At 37.5% G+C, this 22,147-nt stretch overlaps 1 protein-coding gene and 1 pseudogene across 1 annotated transcript in view; one reads left to right on the top strand and one right to left on the bottom strand.

The window, feature by feature from the left end:
- The window catches only part of Naa16 (N-alpha-acetyltransferase 16, NatA auxiliary subunit), a 58,293-nt gene extending 53,929 nt beyond the window's left edge, over positions 1-4,364 (top strand). The window contains exons 19-20 of the mRNA XM_076871922.1: positions 2,181-2,278; positions 2,856-4,364. Of these exons, the coding sequence (XP_076728037.1) occupies positions 2,181-2,278; positions 2,856-3,053 (296 nt within the window). The 3' untranslated portion in view covers positions 3,054-4,364. The remainder of the gene's footprint in view (positions 1-2,180; positions 2,279-2,855) is intronic.
- A 3,454-nt stretch (positions 4,365-7,818) lies between these two features.
- LOC143411413 (non-histone chromosomal protein HMG-17 pseudogene) lies at positions 7,819-20,789 on the bottom strand (annotated as a pseudogene).
- Positions 20,790-22,147: the final 1,358 nt, after the last annotated feature.

Raw genomic sequence — 22,147 nt, forward strand, 5'->3', positions numbered from 1 at the left:
AAGAGCTTTTTAAGTACAAGATAGCTATGAAACACTATTTGTAAGTATGGGGAAAAGAAGAATGGGAACAAATGTCGTGAACGTCCTGTAATAGGGGAAACAGTGATAGTTTGGTAGAAAGCAAAATACTGCATTTTCCTAGAACATCATTTTAAGTAATGTTTATTCAAAGGGTTTGTAGTAACAGTGGTATATGCTTTTATAATGTGTATGCAGAATTGAACATATAATCTCCATTATGTAAAAATATGTTTGACAAAAAAACTGAAAGGAAGTACATAAGAAAGTTCTAATGTTACCATTGTGTATTATGGTTATAGTAATTTATTTTTTCTTGAAATTTTATCGGTTTCTGTGTTTTCTATCTTGAGGATTTATTTATGTCCTGTTATGGGAAGGATTTTAGGCTACATTTACATGATGACAATATGTCGTAACATAATTATGCAACAAGCCGTATAGTTAAATATATTAACTTAAGCTTTAATGATAAAGAGAAGCTTCTTATTTCTGGTATCTGTGAAAAGACAAATTCTTGAAATTTTTTATTTCTTTGTAATAAGAGCAGAGGAGAATTTCTCTTCAAGAAAAGATGTATAATGGATATTAGCATCTCTTTTTTTTTGTTTTGTTTTTTATTATTAGTTGTTCAAAACATTACATAGTTCTTGACATATCATATTTCATACATTTGATTCAAGTGGGTTATGAACTCCCATTTTTACCCCGTATACAGATTGCAGAATCACATCGGTTACACATCCACGTTTTTACATACTGCCATACTAGTGTCTATTGTATTCTGCTGCCTTTCCTATCCTCTACTATCCTTCCTCCCCTCCCCTCCCCTCCCCTCTCCTCCCCTCCCCTCCCCTCCCTTCCCCTCCCCTCCCCTCCCCTCCCCTCCCCTCCCATCTTCTCTCTCTACCCCATCTACTGTAATTCATTTCTCCCCCTTGTTTTTTCCCTTTCCCCTCACTTCCTCTTATATGTAATTTTGTATAATAATGAGGGTCTCCTTCCATTTTCATGCAATTTCCCTTCTCTCTCCCTTTCCCTCCCACCTCTCGTCCCTGTTTATTGTTGATCTTCTTTTCATGCTCTTTCTCCCTGTTCTGTTCTTAGTTGCTCTCCTTATATCAAAGAAGACATTTGGCATTTGTTTTTTAGGGTTTGGCTAGCTTCACTTAGCATAATCTGCTCTAATGCCATCCATTTCCCTGCAAATTCCATGATTTTGACATTTTTTAGTGCTGCGTAATACTCCATTGTGTATAAATGCCAATTTTTTTTTTATCCATTCATCTATTGAAGGGCATCTAGGTTGGTTCCACAGTCTAGCTATTGTGAATTGTGTTGCTATGAACATCGATGTTAGCATTTCTTTTTTAATTGTGGGAAATACTTTTCTAAACACTTCATGAAATTCTAAAGAAGAAAAAAATTTCACCATATAAAAGTAAAACATCATAAAGAAAGAAAAAAGACCAGTTGAGAAAAAATAGATATGTAACAGACAAAAAAGAAAGGGGAAAAAACCCTCTAATATACAAAGAACTGTTATAAATCAACAATAATATAAAATTAATAATTCAATAGAAAAATGAATATAGAAAGTATACCATGTAATTTACAGGAGAAATATAAATTGTATTTTATTTATAAATAGTTATTAAAAACTATTTTATTAATGGGTATGCAAACATTTTCCCCCTTTCCCCATCCAGACTCCTCTATATGACAATAAATTTTTCCTTAGATGTTTTAGTTTTGGGTATCATCTTCTTATATTTTTGGCTGAAAGGGTGATTGATGCCACAGAATACTTTTTTTTAAATTTACATTTTGAATAACAATCTCTAAAGGAGAGGAAGTTAGTAAACCAATGTTGTTCTGGTAAAATTTTTATTTATTTGTAATAAGAACAGAGGAAATTTGAAGGAAAAAAATTCTGATTCATTGTGTTTTGTCGTCAGTACTTTCGTTGTATTCCCAGGCTTTCAATGGGATGTCACTGAAGGTTTTAAAGAGATGTCACAATTTGAACTGCTGGGGAGTCAGTTTCAGCCCCCACTTGGTTAACAATTGAAACCATGTTTGAAGTTGCTGGTCAGTATAAGTCAGATTGAAATATAAGCCTTATTAGCATTTACTCATCTTGAAATGTCATGGAATTTCAGGTGCTAAAATGATGTATTTTCTGGACAAGTCAAGGCAAGAGAAAGCAATTGCTATAGCCACTAGACTGGATGAAACTATAAAAGATAAAAATGTAAAGGTAAGAATTTTTATAGACTGATTTATTGTTGCTGAATTATCTAACAAAATGTGTCTTTACAATGTAAATTCTTAAGTAGGTTTTTTGAGTTATGTCTTGATATAAATCTCAGCTTCACTAATTATTAGCTGTGTGACTTTATGTAAGTTATCTTTTTAGCTTTCTTTTCTTTATTTTGAAGTTAAAAATGAAAGTAGACTTCTACCTGTCTCAGAGTCAGTATAAGAGTTAACTGGTATAACAAAGCATGAAGGTACTTAGTGCTTGAAATACAGTAAGCACTCATTAAATGTACATTATTATTTTCAATTATCACAATTTTAATTTTTTTTTTAAGTATTAGATTTTACTGCCTTTTTTAAGGCCTTGAAGAGTTGGTTTTAAAAATTCTTTTTTTGAGGGGATTACTTACTGTAGGTAGTAAGAAGTTATTACTTACTGTAGGTAATAAGAAGTTATTTTAGAGTGAGACCTTGTCTTTCTCTTGGTTTAATTAATAAATTGCATCTTTTGATTAAAGTTATTATTAGCTTTTAATTTTTCTTTAAATAATTTTATTTTTCCCTTGTTTCATTAGACTTTAATGAAAGTTTCTGAGGCACTGTTTGATGGCAGCTTTGGAAACTGTGATTCCCAGTATGAAGAATATAGGATGGCCTGTCATAACCTGTTTCCTTTTACACCTGCTTTCCTGCCTGCTGTGAATGAAGTCCACAGTTCCAGTGCAGCACTGAACCATACAGCTAACTATGATGTCTTGGCAAACGAAATTTGAAATCTCATAGAAAGTTGACTCCAACAGACTCAATTCTGAATTCACATCAGGGTTTCTTTTTCAGGGTGCATTTTAATATAGATATGAAAGAAATATTTGGATAGAACTTTTAAATGGAGTATTCTGTAAGCTTCTTTTATTCTTTATCAAACTCTTCCAGTTTACACGAACGTCTCCTAAAAGTACTTGTTGTATAGGTTTCTTCAGTTCCCAAATCATCAGCACTGTGATAGTTGCTGTCATTTCTCTTATCATACTTAGGATAATTTCTTATTAGATTCATATATAACTTTCCTGTATTATTTTCTTTAGATCCTGGTCTCAGGATCTGTGGTTTGATCCCCTTTCTTATTGGTTTGTTTTATTGTTTATTTGCTTGCTTTGGGGGGGGTGGTTTAAAGTGTTAACTATATTTTAAAATATGAAATTCCTCTTGGCAGATATTGAGGTTTGCTTTAAAATTTAATTTACCCTTTTTTTCATCTTTTCATGATTTAGCATTTTGTTTTTAATATTCATAAAATTAAACTTTTTAATTGAATAAGAGTATTCCACTTTTATGTAGATGATTGAGAATAAGAAAATTAGTTTGTTTCTTAATCATGAAAGTTCACTGATAAATTTGTTGCTTATCTCTTAAAGATCCACATGCAAGAATTATACTTTCTTGACTGAGTTTGCTTTGAGTGTTAACAAGTGAGAAGTGTTGATTCAAGGGAATATGATAGAGTAGAATACAAATAAAAATGAAGCACTGTTACTCTTACAGCAATGCAATAACTGTTAAGAGCATTTTTATATCTCTTAGTAAAATGAGAATTTAAGCTATCATCAGCTTAAATCTTAAATCATTATTGAACAGTATTTGGGGGTGGGTAGCTTTTTGTTGTACCTTATATAGAAAACAGTAATGGAATCACTCAATATGTCTCAGAACTATGTAAATGTATCTGTAATATTACTTCTTAAAACAAATATAAACGCAAAAGGGAGATTTTACTTAGAGAAACAGTCCTAATTAAAATAATTTTCCTTTACCCTCATTTCTTTACATTCATAATTGCTGAGAGTGGAAAAACTCACTGTAAAATAATGCCAACCTAGATAATGCTGTAATAAATTATTTTGTACACAGTTGTTTATTGATATTTGTGTTTATGCTTCATACTGTCAAAATACGTTTTTGTAAAATATTCTTTGACAGAGTAGAAATTTAAATCTTCTTAATCTTTTCAAATTAATAAAAATGGTAATTCTCAGTAACCACCTATCACATATATTCTGATGCCACAGCAGTCTAACTTCTTTAGTGTTTTAACAATTTTGATACTAGTTAGTAATTTGTCATGAAATATCTTGGCAAATACATTCTTCATGTTACATTAAGCAGAATGCCACTGTGTAAAGATGCCAGTTAATAAAAATTAATGTGGAAATTGTGTTTAACAGCAACTTTTAAAAGGTATTCTATTGGGATCATTTAGAGTTTCTGATAGTTCTGAGGCAGTTACAATTGAAGTGTGAGGAGTTAGGTTTGAATTACGCACTGAAAGGTTTGGAAGGCAAGGTAAGGGACACTGGGATTAGAGAAATCCAGTCAGTGGATAGAGGTTGTATGTATTCTATCCCTGTTCTGCTTTGAGATAACACGAATGTCATAAATTTGGAACTTGAGTAGTGATCATTTTTAGGATAAGGCTGGGTCATGTCCCTCAACCTCTTTCCTTCATTTTGAGAGAGGCCTAAAAACTTCAGGGAAGTTGAAGGAGAATAAGGTTAAGCTGAAACGAGGCATTTGAGAACCAGATACTTAGGAAGGAATCTAGTCTCAAGAGAAAAGCAAAAGATCTGTTGTTCTGGGACAAGATGCAAAGATTTAAAGCGTACTGTGATTGACTAAATAGGCAAAAACCTACATGATAAAGAACCACAATAGGTTTTTAGATTCCATTATTAGCTAGAACAAGGGTCAGCAAAGTTTTTCAGTAAGGGACAGGTAGTAAATATTTTAAACTTTGACAGTTTTATTGGTCTCTCACAACAATTATGATGTTGTATGAAGTAGCCATAGCTAGTAGATAAATTGGTGGATGTGATTGAAAAAAAAAAAACAACAAAAAACTATTTGCATTAATAAGCCTTGGGCCAGATTTTATCTTCAGGTCAGACTGTAGTTTGTGGACTTGCTAGAACAATGTGTGTCATGTGAAATAATAAAGATAAATTTGTGAATTCCATTTTTTTTCCTGCCTGAAGCCAGGGTGAATTTTATGTATATTTTAATGTAGGCATTTTGAAAGTTTGTGTAGATTAAGGAACTTTGGTACTGGGGATTGAACCCAGGCCTGCTTTACTACCAAGCTTCATTTCTAGCCCTTTTGATTTTTGAGACAAAGTCTCCTTGACTTGGCTGAGACTGGCCTCAAACTAGTAATACTCCTGCCTCAGCTTCTTGAGTTGCTGAGATACAGATGTGCTCTCTTAACACCTGTTGGCATTTCCCTTTATTTTATTTTTTTGAGAAAAAGGAAAGAGAAGAAGTTTTATTGCTTTCATAGCAAAGTAGAAACAGAGGGTACTTCTGTCCCAGAAATTGTAATTCCTGCCCATCATTGGGAACAGAGGGTTTTTGAAGAGATGATCCAAAGGAATCCTGTTTGCCCCAACATCAGGGAGGACAGATTAAAAAAAAAAAAAAAGTGTCAGTTTTAGAGCAGCAAGGGCTATACTCAAAGCATAAAGTGGATCACTGTTACATTTCCCCTACTGTCAATTTCTACGTTTCTGTGGAGAAACGGGTGATGACATCTCCCAACTGCTTCCTGCTGAAAGAGGGCAAAATGGGGAGAAGTGACCAAAATCCTTGTGGAACTTAACCTTTTAAAGCAAACTTTTCTAACATAGTATCTTCTGTGTACCAGGTACTTTCCTATAGGTTAAGGATTATGAATATTTTGTTGAGTGTTGTTTGTATATTGAACAATTTCTTATGTGTAGGATAACAGAGAAAAATTGACAGAATCATTGGAATTGCACACATTTTTAAATTGTGATGGAGAAAGAAGAAAAGAATTATTCAGCCTATCCTTCCTTCCTTCCTCCTCCCCTCTCCTCCCCTCCTCTCCCCTCCTCTCCCATCTCTTACCCCACTCCTCTCCCCTCCCCTCCCCTCCCTTCCACTGCCTTCCCCCCCCTCCCTCCCTCCCTCCCTCCCTCCTTCCTTCCTCCTTTATTGAACTCGGGTATTCATCCACTAAGCTACATCCCCAGCCTTTTTTTATTTTTTAATTTGAGACAGGGTCTTAGTAAGTTGCTGAAACTGCCTTTGAACTTGTAGTCCTCCTGCTTTAGCCTCCCAAGCTGCTGAGATTGTTAGGGGACAGATAGATGAGAGTGGTGGGAACATGAGGTAAAGAGAACAATTCTATTAAATGGGTTCATTGTGCTGACCACCTCTGTGCCCCATGCTTCCTTTGGTAATTAGCAGTTCCTCAGCAAACTGAGGCAGGGGTAAGGGTCAGGCAGTCAGTGTAGGTATGAAGGATGGGGGTCAAGAGAGGATGACTACTGGTTATCAAAGAGAGCAAGGGATGGCTAAGGGTTAACCTCTGAGATTGTGTTCTTCTGTACTCTGGGTTGCTAACAGTTAACCTCTGTGCCCCTGCCTCTTCCTGCTCTCAGTCACGTATATATGGGGAAGAAAGAAGCAGTAATTAAAAGGGGGGTGTCTGGGGTCCAAAAAAAGGATGCTGCACCTCTTCCCATGGGCTCTTGGCTCTGAGGCCCCACTTTTCTTCAGAGAAGTCTGTCTCTATCGCTTTCTTAAAACTTGGTCTCTGTGCTTGCCTCAGCATCTCTCAGGTGTTGAATATTCATCAGGGAACAAGAACCCTACCTCATCTCCAACAGACCAGTATCAAGATTACAGGTGTGTACCACCACACCTGGCCAGTCTATATTTCTTTTCTTTTTTCCAAGCCAAACTATCCAACTTTATTAAAGATACTTTTCATAAACAATCATGGTATTTCAGGCAGGACATGGGCAGACAATCGTCAGAGGTATACAACAACTTTCAAACTCCCTTCTTGGATTGACTACCAAAATCAGAAAGCCACTATAAAACCCAATGAAGTCTTCATTTGATGCTCTGAATAGGGAAAGTTTAGAGTGAGGGTTCACATTTCACATTTAGCATGTTGTTTAACAACTTTTCACAAGCTGCCCTGACTTTCAGCAAATGAAATGAAAATGGCAAAAATTATTAATCTGAAGATCCACAATCTAGAAAAGGAACTGCTGCTCTTCTGAGGGGCACTATTCTGAATGATGTCACTGGAAAGTCCAGATTGCCCCACACACTGGTAAAACCAATTGTTGGGAATCAGGTCCCAACAGGTCTGAATTTAGGGGAGTTAAGTCTATGCCGATGGCAGAGAAGGACAGGAGGACATACAGATGAGTTTGAGTTTTTCCATACCACAAGGCATTTGTGCCAAGGTGTCTATGTGTGCCAACGTCAGGGAATCCCTTCCTCTTGGGAATAAAGAGGAAGTCTCTCAAAACTAGAAGGGAAAGGTGTTTTCCCCCACAGCATTCCAACTTTGGAAACATTCTACTAGTGACATATGCTCCTTTCCCCCCGGAAACTACAGTGAAGTGTTCTGTGTGCTAACAACATAGCTTAAAAAAAAAATTCTGCATTTTTATAAAACTTGATTAAAAAAGTATTTCAAACTGTACAGTCACCAGAAGTACAGTTATCAAAAACGCACACACTTCACTTGGCATCTCCAGCACCTTCAGCTTTCTGTGCCTGGTCTGTTTTGGCATCTCCATTTTCTGCAGGGTTATTCCCATCCTTGCCAACGTCAGCTTTTCCCTTTTTTTCCTTTAGGTACCTTCTCTCCCTTCTTTGCAGGGGCCTTTTTAGGCTTGGACTCTGGCTTTGGAGGAGCAGGTTTGGCAGACAACCTTGCAGATCTTCTCTGTGGTTGTCTTTCACCTTGGCTTTATCTCCTTTAGCATCCCCTTCAGCCTTTCTCTTGAGCCTGGTGGCGATGGTGACGGGTCGCAGGTGCTTGATGCCAGGATGCAGCGGCGCGCTGCTTTGGTCGCCCGGGGGTCGTTCTCGCCTCTTCTTCTTCACACTCTAGTGTATTTCTTAAGCACCAATTATGTTTCCGATTCTTCGAGTATGATGAATGCAATCGTGAATAAAATTATTCTCATGGAGTTTATATCAGTTGTGGGTGTAACATTTCCCTGTGACCAAGATAACCTGAAAAGAACAATTTAGCGAAGAAAAAGTTTATTTTGGCTCAGGGTTCTGGAGATTCAGTTTATCATCAGCTGAGTTCATTGCTCTGGGCCCAAGATGAGGCTGAACATCATGGGAGAGGGGTGTGGTAGAGGAGCTCTGCTCCATTCATGGCAACTAGGAAGCAAAGAGAGAGAGGGAGGGAGGGAGAGGGAGAGAGGTGGTGGTGGTGGATCACAGGGAAAGTGAACCCTTCAGGTCATATCCCCAGGGACATCTCTTCCACTGGCCCCCTTGGCCCACTCCACCACCTACAGTTGCCACTTAGTCCATTCAAACTAGGATGGACTAATTAGGTCATAACTCTCATAATTGAATCATTTTACCTCTGAACATTCCTGCATTAACACAAGAGCTTTTGGGGGACACTTCATATCCAAACAATATCAGGGAGAGAAAGAAACATGAGGCAAAGTTAATTGCTTGGAAGGAAAATCAAAACAGAGTGTAGGAAGTGGTTTTAGTGAAATTAGAGAATATCCAAGAAAGCCAGGCATGGTGGCATATGCCTGTAGTTCCAGTGACTCAGAAGGCGGAGGCAGGAGGATCACTTGGTGAGATCATGTCTCAAAAAATACAAAGGGCTGAGGATGTAGCTTAGTGGTAAAGGATCTCTGGGTTCAAGCCCCAGCACTCCTCCCCACCCCAAAAAAGAAAAAAATTTCAAAAAGAATAATAAAAGCCCACAGTGAAAAAGATTAGTCTCAGAAAAGCAAATCAGATCTAAGCATTATTGATGTATGAAAATGGAAGTTTTTAAAAATGATTGAATAAAATAGCTTAAATTTCATATCTAGTCAAATACGACAACATGGTAAAGATATACATATAAATCTCAAAAGATCCTCAAATGCTTTTGGAACAATACTGAGAGAAAATTTGGCAGATACTATAAGAGATGTGAGAAGAAGGGTGATCAAATATTTCTTTTTATTGTTGTCTTAGAGACATCTCAAAATTCTAGGCATTATCATGATTAGTAGTGGGAGGAATAAAGTAACATAAGAATGAAAGTACCTGTCTTGTTAAGAGGAAGTTTGTAGATATTGAAAAGTTTTAAGAGTTTGAGTAGACAAACTTGAGCATGCTTATGAAGATTATCATAACAAAATATAAAAAGTGACAAGTGAACTTGGTTTTCATTTAGTGGAAGAACAAGGAGATTATAATAAATGAAAATCAGATGAATCAGTTCTACTGGCACACACCTTTAATCCCAGCTACTCAGGAGGCTGAGGCAGGAGAATAGTAAATTTGAGGCCAAATTGGGCAATTTACTGAGACCCTGTCTGAAGACTTAGTTGGTTAGGGAAACCAATTAGAAGACTCAGATTCTTGAATTGTATTAAAAATTGTTTATAAGAGACACATTTGAAGGTAAAAATGAAATAGAATCATGAAAATAGATCAAACAGGCTAAGATGAGCCAGAATAAAGCTAGGGTAGTAGCCCAAATATAATTTAATGCAAAAACGTGACAGAGATTATTATTACAGCAAAAAGATATAATCATAGTTACCTCTTTTGCACCTACTGTACTGCCTTAAAGAATATCCTTGTTGAACTTCTGGAGAGCAAAGTTGGTTGGTTCTGCAGTCTACCCGCCCTCCACTGAACAGCTCTTGAAAAGTTACTGTGTAGTCTCCATATTGCTAAATATTTTTTTTTTAAATATTTTTTAGTTGTCAATGGATCTTTTGTTTTATTATTCTGTTGAGATTAAAAATTCCCAATTCAGCTTTTGCTAAGTGTAAATTCCATTGTCTGGCCAGTTTATAAGAATGGGAATTTGTGAAAAAGGGCCCTGATCTGAGAGTGGGAAGGGGGCTAGTTTCAGGTAGGTCTCACCCTTCCAGGGATTCCTATTTCTTGTTTGTAAAATAAGGAGGATTTTCTAGGTGACCCGTAGCCCATACTCTATTCTCAAACTGGACTGTCCATTTTGAATACCCCACAGATACATTTTCTATCTTGAATATCTTGAGAAAACTGTTTCTCAGCAGTGGGTGTTCTTCCACATGGACAAATTCTCTAGCACCAGCTTGGCATCCTGGGATTCAATTCAATTCTGACCCTGTCTATCTGAGGTTAGCATTAGGTCCCACAGGTTAAGGTCTCAGTCCTGTAAGACTGCTCCCAATTCAGATGCTAATTGCAAGTCAAGGCCTAAGGTACTTTTGACCAACTGGCTATAGATCAGAACTCCCATGACTCTCTCCTAGAATGGCTCATAAAACTCAGAGAAATATTTTTTACTTATAGGTTTATTATAAAGGATACTACAAGGATACAGATGAATAGCCAGATAGAAGAGATTGTATGAATCAGGTTCAACACACTATTGGGACATGTACCTAGAAGAATTTTAAGAACACCCACTACCTTCATATAAGGAATTAGTAGCAACGGCAACAAAAAATTCATGGCAAGTTTCATGTTGATAATTTTTAGCAGTACAAAGTAGTGTAACAGACTTATAAATGCTGCCTTTGCAATAAGTGGTGGTAGGCCTGTAGGTGCCTTATGGGTAACTGAAAGCAGGATAAAGCTTGGCATCTGCCTTCATTTTGTATTTGTCTTCAGGTCCCTGCTCAGCTCTGCATGTAGGTATGTTAATCATTTAAGGAGTGTTCATCTAAAAACTGGTAATACAAGGTTTATTAGCGCTAAATTTAAACATCCTGGGCAATGGGTGGTGGACATCCTGAGCAAACAAGTGGAAATTGCTCCGTCAAGTGTAAAGAACTTCTCTGGAGCCACCTCACAGAACCAGAACTGAGAGAATGATCAACCAGAAGCCAGTGTGATGAAGACAATTTAATTACGCATTCTTCTTACTCCCATCCCAATTCCTCCTCTATTTAAAACTAAACCTCCTGTGAACACACCAAAGACAGGGCTGAGATGCTGGATCTCATTTTGTCTTCCCAGTATGGCCATGTTAATTACAAATCTTGTCCTGCTTTTCACCAGTACCTTTTCTTCTTAGATTTTGGGGTGAACAGCTAGAGTTGCTTCCTTGGGACCCTTAGAATCAGGCTTTTGTCCTAGGACTCTGGTAACAATAGGAGTTCAACCAACAGATTCTAAAAGGAAAAAGGGTCTTAATCATTTCCGAAAGGAAAAAGGAAGGAATAGCAGGAAATACTAATAATGGTGAACACCTACTTTTAGAATATAAATGAAAACTCGTGTTTGAAATTAGGTAGCTGGGAAATTTGGTAAAGGGCTAGGGAGTCATCCATCTTCAGATCACTGCTTCACACCCTTGGGGAATGTCAGTAACCCAGAAGGAGGAGCCTGAGTGACATGGAGTGTGTGAGGGGGTTGAGGTAGAGGTGAAAATGACTTGGTGCAGGGAGCTGGCTTTAGGAAGAAAATCAGAGATGGAAGAGCAAGAATTAGTGTTTTAGGATTGGACAGGTCAGTGTCTTCTACTTGGAGATTTGGAGCTGTGTGGCCATGGACTCAGAGACCAAGTCTTTGTTTTAGCAGCATGGCTGATGTCTGGCTGTCCATTTGTTCATCCATCTATCCATCCATCCAAATTTTCATCAACCCAACTGATGTCTATATAATGTATCTTGTGCACCCAGATGAACTCCAGAAGCTAGCCAGAGAGCAAGATGCTTTTCTTCCTGCCAGTATTACTTCTCTGTTTGGTATGTGTGCATGTGTGTGTGCGTGTGTATGAGGGGGGTGGGGGATATTAGGCATTGGTGTGTGTTTCTAGTTTGCCACATCCAAGATGGACAGACTTTGGTTTACCCAATAGAAGAGTGCATTGCCACCAGCTATTTTTATTTTCTCAATTTTAAGATTATCTTTTGATATCCAGACCCATCGATCCCTCTCCTAGGCATTTTATCTTAAAGAAATAATTTATCAGAAGCAAAGAGGCTAGCTTATTTTACCTATCATTATGTTCTCAAAGTTCATTTGTGTTGTTGCTTATTTATTGCACAATTTCCTCCTTTATTATAAAGGCTAATATTCCATTATATTATATTTTCCTTATCCATTCATCTGTTTATAAACATCGAAGTTGTTTATGTATCGTGACTATTGTGAATGTGTGGCTGTGAACATCGAGATGTAGATAGCTCTTCAAGATCCTGATTTCAATTCTTTCAATTCAAATATGTTTGTTCAATATATTGCACAAATACTCAGATGTGTAACTGCTGGATCATATGGTAGATCTTATTATTTGAAGAACTGCCCATACTATTTCTCATAGAAACTATACCCTTTTACACTTCCACCAATAGTGCACAAGGGTCCAAATTTCTCTATAACTTTGCCAATACTTCTCGCTTATGTTTCTGATAATAGCCTTGATGACAGTTGCGGAGTGTTAATACACCAATTAGAAGTCAAATACTGCATGGTTTCACTTATGAGTTTTCTGCAATAATCAATTTCATAGGATTGAAGAGCAGAAAGTTTGACCAGACACTGGGGGAAGAGATAAATGAAGAGTTACTCATCAATGGGCACATCCATTAAGCAGGATGGATAAATTCTAGAGATCTGCTTAAAGTACACTGTTCCTACAATCAGAAATACTGTATTGTATACTTAAGATCTCAAGTTGTGTTTTAACCACAATAGAATACAATTAATAAGATAAAATAATTAACAAAGTAACAGCAAAAAAGAAGCAAAGAGCTATATAAGTTTATTTTTATAAAATCGAAGAAAAATAGAAACAACTTTAATGTAAATCAATAAGGAATTGGTGTGATAACTTGTGTATGCAATAGAGTATTATGTAGTCATTAAAAATAAAGTTGAAAATTATAGGGGCTGAGGGTGTACTGCAATGGTAGTGTTTACTTAATTTGTACAAAATCCTGGGTTCAATTTTCAATCCCCCCACAAAAAAGGAAAAAAATATACTAACAAGGAAAGAAGAGTTCTATACCAGCTACATAATAGCACATGTAATATCTCATTTATGCCACATTGCATATTTTATACATTTCTGCCTATATAAATGTATTATGTGTGGTAGCACTGGGTGTTTTACTTAGTTTTTTTTTTTTTTTTTTTTTTTTTTTTTTGTCGCTGTAACCAAAAGATTCCACAGGAGCAAGGAGAGGAGGAAAAGTTTATTTTAGCTCAAGTTTTCACAGGCTCAGTCCATGGTTAGCCAACTCCATTGGTCTGAGCCCATACCATGGTGGTAGGGCACGGCAGAGGAAAGCAGCTTAGGACATGGCAATCAGGAAACAGAGAGCGAGCTCTGCTCACCAGGAACAAAATGTAAACCCCTAAAGTCATGTCCCCAGTGACCTACGTTTTCCAGCTAGACCCTACTTGCCTACAGTTTAATCCACTGAATTGGTTACAGCTCTCATAATCCATTTCACCTCTGAAAATTCTTGGATTGTCTCACACTGAGCTTGTGGGGGACAATTTATATCTTAATTATAACACTGGGTAATATTTACTTTTCTGTATTATTTTGTTTGTTTACAGTGAACATACATTATTACAAAAATAATAAAGTGTATAAAATTCTATTCCTAAAGATATTTACTATGACACTCTCTATGATAAAAATATTACAAAGCACTATATGCCAACAGTGCTAAATGTTTTTCATAATACCTGTATAATAGCCAAAGCTACAGTAAAAAAACCAAACCCAAAACCAAATTTGAAAACAACCTACAATATTTGACAGGAATATTGTCAAAATTATAGGAATATTGTTTAAAAAGTGATGATGTATTCATAGGATAGAATCTTATGCCATTGTTAAAATTCTGATTTTGAAGTTGCCTTTAAAAAATGTTATTGAATGTTGTTATGGTTTGGATGTGAGGTGTCACCCAAAAGCCCACTGTGAGACAATGCAAGAAGGTTTGGAGGAGAAATGATTGGGCTTTAACCCTAATCTAATCAGTGAATCAATCCCTGATGGGATTAACTGAGTGATGGCTGGAGGCAGGTGGGGCGTGGCTACGAGGTATATATTTTGTATCTGGAGAGTGGCATCTCTCTCTGTTTTCTGATCACAATGTGAGCTGCTTCCCTCTGCCACGATTTTCCATCTGCCTCATCTTGAGCCCTGAGGAATGGAGCCGGCTGTCTGTGGATGGAGACCTCTAAAACCGTGAGCCCCCAAATAAATGTTTCCTCCTCTACAATTGTGCTGGTTGGGTCATTTAGTCACAGCAGCAAAAGAAAAAAATGCTGACTAAAACAAATATTATATCATATCTCTATTTAAAAGATCAGTTTATTTTGGCAAATTTACAAATTTAGAAATTCATCCTGACTCCCACATTCTGCCCCAACCTTCTTACCTTATCTTACCTGTACACACACTGCCTTGTGGTTCTCTGCTCCAACATGTTACAGTAAAATGATCTCTCCGCTCATTCCTTCCGACAAGGAATTCACTGTAATCTTTTTTTTTTTTTTCAGTAGTGGGTTGAACCGAGGTTTTTTTGTTTTTGTTTTTGTTTTTTTTAAAGAGAGAGTAAGAGAGGGAGAGAGAGAGAGAAAGAGAGAATTTTTTAATATTTTATTTTTTAGTTTTCGGCGGACACAACATCTTTCTTTGTATGTGGTGCTGAGGATCGAACCCGGGCCGCACGCATGCCAGGCGAGTGCGCTACCGCTTGAGCCACATCCCCAGCCCCAGGTTTTTTTTTTTTTTTTTAAATTGCAGGACTATTTATAGTAGCAGCATGCATAAAACAACCTCATATTCAGAAGGGGAAAAATTAGGTATTATAATTTATTATTTAAAAAAATTTTTTAAAGTTGTTGATGGACCTTTATTTTATATATTTTTATGTGGGGTTGAGGATCAAACCCAGTGTCTATATGCTAGGCAAGCACTCTACCACTGTGCTACAACCACAGCCCAAGTATTATAATTATTGATATCAACTTAGTGGAATATTGCAAACCATTAAAAATGAGAATATAAGAGCTATGAAGAAAAACAGAAGCATTCCCTGGTTGCTTTGGCGGCTGTTCCTGGGAGAGCAGACTGCATCAGGAGTGGGCAGGTGGCTGGTCAGAGGATACCCTACTTCATTGACATTACCTTCAATTACTTCTGAACTTATTGAGGCACATCTTGATCTATTTACAACTTCCTTCACAAAGGTGTCTGTGTCAGAAATGCAAGATGGTGATCCAAAGCTACTTCATGTCCCCAAACCGTTTTGAGACAGGGTCTCACTAAGTTTCCCAGGCTGGCTTTGAACTTGTGATCCTCCTACTTCAGCCTCTTGAGTAGCTGGGATCACAGGAATGCACCACTGTGCCTGGCCAATGCCTTTCTAAAAATATTTTACATACAACTGATACATCAAACTATATAATGAAAAAAGTATGCAATTAAAACATTTTCATCATGGAAATTTTCAAATATACAGAAAAGTCGAATAGGAAAACAACAGCTCCCTCTCATGTACTTAAATAGCCCATCTTCAACTGAGTAAAATGAGGGGTTGAGGACTGTGAATGTGGCTCACCTCTTCCCCTACTTCTGCATCCCTGCTTTCTTTCTTTAAATTAATTAATTAATTTTAATTAGGTATATATGACAGCAGAATGCATTTTGATTCATTGTACACAATTGCAACACAACTTTTCATTTCTCTGGTTGTACACAATGTAGCGTCGCACCATAATGTGCATTCATACATGTACCTAGGGTAATGATGTCCGTCTCATTCCACCGTCTTTCTTAATGGCTCAGCTAGGAGCATGTACAGATTCAAGGCTACAGTCAGGGGTCCGCCGGTCAATCTGAATCAGAAATGCAGGACCTAGAGGATGTTCTTAGTACACTTTGTACTGTCATAACAGAATACCAGAGACTGGATAATTTACAAAGAACAGAGATTTATTTCTTGTAGGTCTGAAGGCTGAGAAGCCAAGATCAAGGCTATGCCAGTATCTGCTGAGAGTCTTTGTGCTAGATCACCTCTTGGCAGAAGATGGAAGGGCAAGAAAGAAAGAGGGGTGGCGGCGGGGGGCTGGAGAAAAGGGAGAAATTGAGAGAGAGAGAGAGGGGTCCAAACTCAATCTTATAACAAACCCAGAGCCACAATAATGACATTAATCCCCTCATGAAGGCAGAGTCCTTGTGACCTAATCATTTCTTAACTATCCCGCTTCTTAACACCTTTTCATTGGGATCAACTTCCCAACACATCAGCTTTGGGGGACACAATCAAACCATAGTGCAGGGGGAAGGAATTTTCTATTATTTTAAAGAAAGAACAACAAATTTATAATATTCTGCTTCCACACAGCTTTCCCCCTTTCCTTTTCCCTACCCTTCATCCCTCCATGAACCTTAGCTCTTCAATTGCCTCACTGTCCCTCTCTTTCTTTATAAATGCACCAGCCACTCTTTCTCCATCCTTCCCCTGAGCTCATCCTAGATGACAGGACCCCTCCTGTGTAGATGTTTAACTTGAGTGTGGTTCATCCGGCAGCCCCAAGCATTGTGTGTCTCTGTGCCTGACACGTGGCTTTGGAAGAGGCTCAGTAGTTCCCCATGGTGTGAGCGAGCTTGTGGTTTTAAGATACTGTTTATTTTCAGTTGGGATTTTCTAATCCTTCCTTCCTGCAGCCCACAGAATGCTCTGGAACCTTGTTTCTTCTTTTTAGTATCTATCAGTGACTGAGAAGAGCAAAGGAGCAGGACAGTCCTGGTGGTTGTTACTGCCTTTGGGAAGACTGAACACGGGGCAGTGTGTTTGGATTTTCTGTACTTCTAGCCTTTTCCTCCTTTTATAAGACCCTTGAGAAGATCTTGGAGGTGGTTATCAGAGATGGTGTTAACAGGAATGGAATGTGTTCAGATTCTTCAAGGAGAATTCACCAAGGCCAGTCCATAAAGATAGAAGTGAAAGAAATCATAGAGACCCAAGGCAGGTCTATGGGAAGAAGCTCCCAAATTGTGTGAAATGGAATCACTGAGTTTGGTGGCGACTGCACCCTTAGTGTATTCGGATGTAGCCAGGCTTCTAGCCACAATTTGGGAAATATTACTTGGATATTGTATTTTCTTTCTGGAAGTGGTATGAACTCCAAGAGGACCCTCACTTTTCTGTATGCCTACCCAATGTTGACCTGCCTTTCATCTACCCTAGTAGTGGCTCCTCATGCCATTCATCCGGAAGAGATTATCTACCCCCGGGAGCAAATGCGGTTCCAATAGAGTAACTTACACAAATTCAGACAATCAGGAGCCTGGGACTCACACGCATGTTAGGCTCCTTCCCCAGCCCAGGTTCTTTCCCTTACTGTTGATGCTGGTGATATAGAGAAGTGTTTCCCGAAAGTGGGGGCCCACACTTAGTGACAGAGACCCAGCCCTAATTCACTAATTAGTGAGTGAATTGTTTCTTTTAAAATTCTGTATTTTAATTCTTCTAACCGGAAACTTAGAACATCCTTTATGCTTCCCTTGCCTTTTGTGTTCCTTTTTCACAAAGAAGGGAGGAGGTCCTCAGCAGTTATTTGTATGTATCCCTAACTAAAATTTTATATAGTGTTTTCTATCTTATTTGTATTTATATATGCTCTTTTATGATAAATTATACTCATTTTACATTAATGATAGTGCTATAAATTTTTCTTTTAATTAATTTGTTACATACAAAGGATTAGTTAACAGTAAATTAAATACAAGTATGCATTGAACAAATAGAGCTGGGATATGCCAGAGAAGGAAGTTAGATCCCTTCCTTGCACCATACATAAAAATTAACTCAAAATTAGAACAAATATTATATGCTTAACCTATACAACTCCTAGAGCCAGTAGTGGCTATAATCCCAGTTACTTCTGAGGTTGAGAAAGGAGGATCACGATTTTGAGGCCAGATGGACAACATAGCAAGAGCCTTTCTCAGAGAAAAGGACTGATGATTAAACTAGGTGGTAGAATGCTTGTATAGCATGTACAAGGCTATGATTTAATTCCCACTATCACAAAACAAAACAAACACTGTAAACTCTTAGAAGAAAGCATAAAAGTAACTTTTGAGAACATGGGTTAGTTAATAGTTTGTTAGATATGAACCCATACATTAGATGTGGTACACATGGCAAAAATGGATATATCAAACTTTTTCAAGAGTAAAAATAACTGTGTTGCAAATGATGCTATCAAGAAAATGAAAGGGAAACTTACAGGATGGGAGAGAATATTTGCATATTTGTGTATCTAAAATTAGATGTATACCTCAAATACATAAAGAACTTTCATAACTTAGTAAATTAAAAAGTAAAAGTATATATTCAACAAATAGTGCTGGGATAACTAGATAGTCACAAGCAAAAGAAGGAAATTAGATCCCATCCTCACACCATTTGCCCTGACTCTAACCCTAATAAAACGAGAAGTAATCCAATTAACAAATGGACAAAGGATCAGAATTGACATTTCTCCAAAGAAGATATACTAAAGACCAATCAAAAAGCACATGAAGGGTGGGGATTGTGGCTTAGTGATAGACTGCTTGCCTAGCATGTGTGAGGCACTGGGTTCGATTCTTAGCACTGCATATAAATAAATAAATGAAATAAAGGTCCATTGACAACTAAAAACAATTAAAAAAAATAGAAGCACATGAAAATTTGCTCAACATCAGATAGGGAAAAAAATGGAAGTGAAAATGAGATGCTACTTTATGTCAACTGGGATGACTATGTTAAAAAATATAGATAATTGTAGAGGAATTGAAACCCCGTACATTGCTAGTGAAAATGTAAAATGATGTAGTCACTTTGGAAAACAATTTGGCACTTAAAAAAAATTTTTTTTCAGTGTGGGGGATTAAACCCAAGACCAAAGTTACAAACTAATTTGTAACCTTAAACTAATTTACCACTGAACTGCACCCGGTCCTCTCTAAATCTTAATTATAGAGTTTTCTTTTGATCCAGCAACTTTATTCCTAGAGAAGTTAAAACATGTTCACACCAAAGCTTGTACACAAGTATTCATAGAAATATTATTCATAATAAACAGAAAGTATAAACAATATACATTTTCAAAAACTGATGAATGGATAAATAAAATGTGGTATATCCATAAAATGGAATATTATTTGGCAATAAAAAGAAATACTAACACATGTGTTATGGTTTAGATGTGGTATCCCCCAAAAGCTCATGTGTGAGACAATGCAAGAAGGTTTAGAGGAGAAATGATTGGATTGTAACCTTAAACTAATCAGTTAATTAATCCCTGATGGGATTAACTGAGTGGTGCCTGGAGATAGGTAGGGTGTGGCTGGAGGAAGTGGTTCATTGCGGGTGTAGCTATGGGGTATATATTTCTGTATCTGGAGAGTGGAATTTTTCTCTCTCTGCTTCCTGTCACTTGAGCTGCTTCCCTCTGCTACATTCTTCTGCCATGATGTTCTGCCTCACCTGGAGACCTGGGGACTAAAGCTGGCTGTCTGTGGATTGAGCCCTCAAATAATCCTTTCCTCCTTAACAGTTGTTCTGGTTGGATTAGCCAGAGCAGCGAAAAATCTGACTAAAACAGCGTACTACAATATGGATGAACCTTGAACACTTTATTTAAGGGAAGGAAGTCAGTCACACATTGTATGATTCCACGTATATGAAATGTCCAGAGTGCAGTTCATAACTCACTTGAAGCTAATGTATGCTAATGTATGAATATGATATGTCAAGAGATTTGTAAGGTTTTGAACAACCAATAAAAAAAAAATATCCAGAGTAGGAAATCTCGGAGACAAAGTAGATGAATGGCTCCTTAGGACTGAGGGATATGTGACTGTGTGGGGAGGGAGATGGGGAGAGGCTGCTCATGGATACGAACCTTCTTCCTGGAGGATGAAAATGTCCCTGAGTTAGGTTTTGGTGATGGTTGCACAGCTCTGAATATACTAAAAAAATTGTATTAAAGGTATGAATTATTTCTCAAGACAGCTGTTTGAAAAAAGAAGTAGTAATCATGTATAACAAATTTCATGAAGAAAATACAGAAATGTGTGATATTCTGGGAGATTCTGAAGAAGAGCCTGATGTTCCTGAGAAAAATCTTGTGTACCTCTCTGGAAACACACAGTCCTGGCTTCCTTTTTATTCTCCACTGTGTTACTCATGGTCACAAGCATATCAGTCCAATTTTGGCCTAGACCAGGAGCTGCATTGCTCAATCCAATTAAAGATATACAAGCAAAATATAGGTTGGCTTGTGAAATAAGAGGAGAGATGCTGATGGACGCAGAAGAAGGAATCTAAAATACTCACTGGAACACTGCCTGGAAGGGAAGAGGAAATTTGTGTCATGAGGGAGTTTATGTCACACTTTACTCTGAGGGTTGCCATTTGTGAACAAAGAGCCTGACCTGCTTCCCATTCTGAGGCAGAGACGGTGATGACTGGTCCCATGGCCCACACCCTCAGCTGTCTCTGATGATCCGTGTGCCTCAGAGGGCCTTTGGAGAGTAGTCACAGTCCAGTTCCTTTTTTAAAAAGTCTTTTTAGCTGGATGTGATGGCGCATGCCTGTAATCCCAGTGGCTCAGGAGGCTAAGGCCGGAGGATCACGAGTTCAAAGCCAGCCTCAGCAATGGCAAGGCACTAAGCAACTCAGTGAGACCCTGTCTCTAAATAAAACACAAAATAGGGCTGGAGATGTGGCTCAGTGGTCAAGTGACCCTGAATTCAATCCCCAGTGCCAAAAAAGAAAAAATCTTTTTAAAAAAGAATGGATTCAGCATGCAAATCAGTTCATTGGGGTTCTACATAAAAGAAACATTGGAGGCTGGTCATGTAGCCCCAGTGGTAGAGGGCTTGCCCAGCATGCGTGAGACAAAACAGACAAAAAGTCTCACTAATATTCAATTAGACTTTTATGAAATGGTCAAGCATTCTTGAGGAACCCGGGACTACCTGCTCCTTCTTTGAGAACTGTTGAAGTGCACTCCTCAACACATTGTAATGGTCACAAGACTGGTGATGCCATCTCCCCTGGCCACTACTGATTCTACTAGGGGAGATGTCTGATCAATATTGGGGCAGTCAGACCCTCTTACCTGAGACTTTGGGATGATGGTTTAAAGATTAGTTCATTTGCTCCCTAAAAGAATGTTAGGGTGGCTTATAAAATTTTCATTATAAGCCTCTAAAATTAATTGCAGAAAAGTGATTTCTGGCTTCCACAAATATTTACATTTTATTTTATTTTTTTGGTATTGGCGATTGAACTCAGGGGTGCTTACCCACTGAGCCACACCCCCAGCCCATTTTATTTTTTATTTTGATATAGGGTCTTGCTAAGTTGCTTAGGGCCTTGCTAAGTTGCTGAGGTTGCCCTTGAACTTTTTATCCCCCTGCCTCAGCCTCCCTGGCTGGGATCACAGGCATGTACCAGTGTGACCAGCAATACTTATATTTTAAAATAAAATAATTTCATCATTCTTTTACCCTTATCCAGTGGAATATAAATTTATAACTAAATCCATTCATCCATCATCTATTTTTGGAAAAAGATAACAAGCATTTCATTAACAGAATATTTTACATCATTTTTTTCTCTTTAAATCTCTATTTCCATTCCAAATTCTCCATTTTTTAAAAATTGATTACAGTTTCACAATTTTCCAGAACAAAAATACTTATTTTAAATTTGAATTGACCATTAGGCTGTAAGTGTGTTAAAACAAGTTTGATATGCTACATATTTTCAAAATATTTTAATAAAGGTAAAATATTAATGTTCTCTAGAACTCTTTGTTCATGTATCCC

This window comes from Callospermophilus lateralis, chromosome 12 (genome assembly GCF_048772815.1).
Source record: "Callospermophilus lateralis isolate mCalLat2 chromosome 12, mCalLat2.hap1, whole genome shotgun sequence".
In the NCBI taxonomy this organism is placed as follows: Eukaryota; Metazoa; Chordata; class Mammalia; order Rodentia; family Sciuridae; genus Callospermophilus; species Callospermophilus lateralis.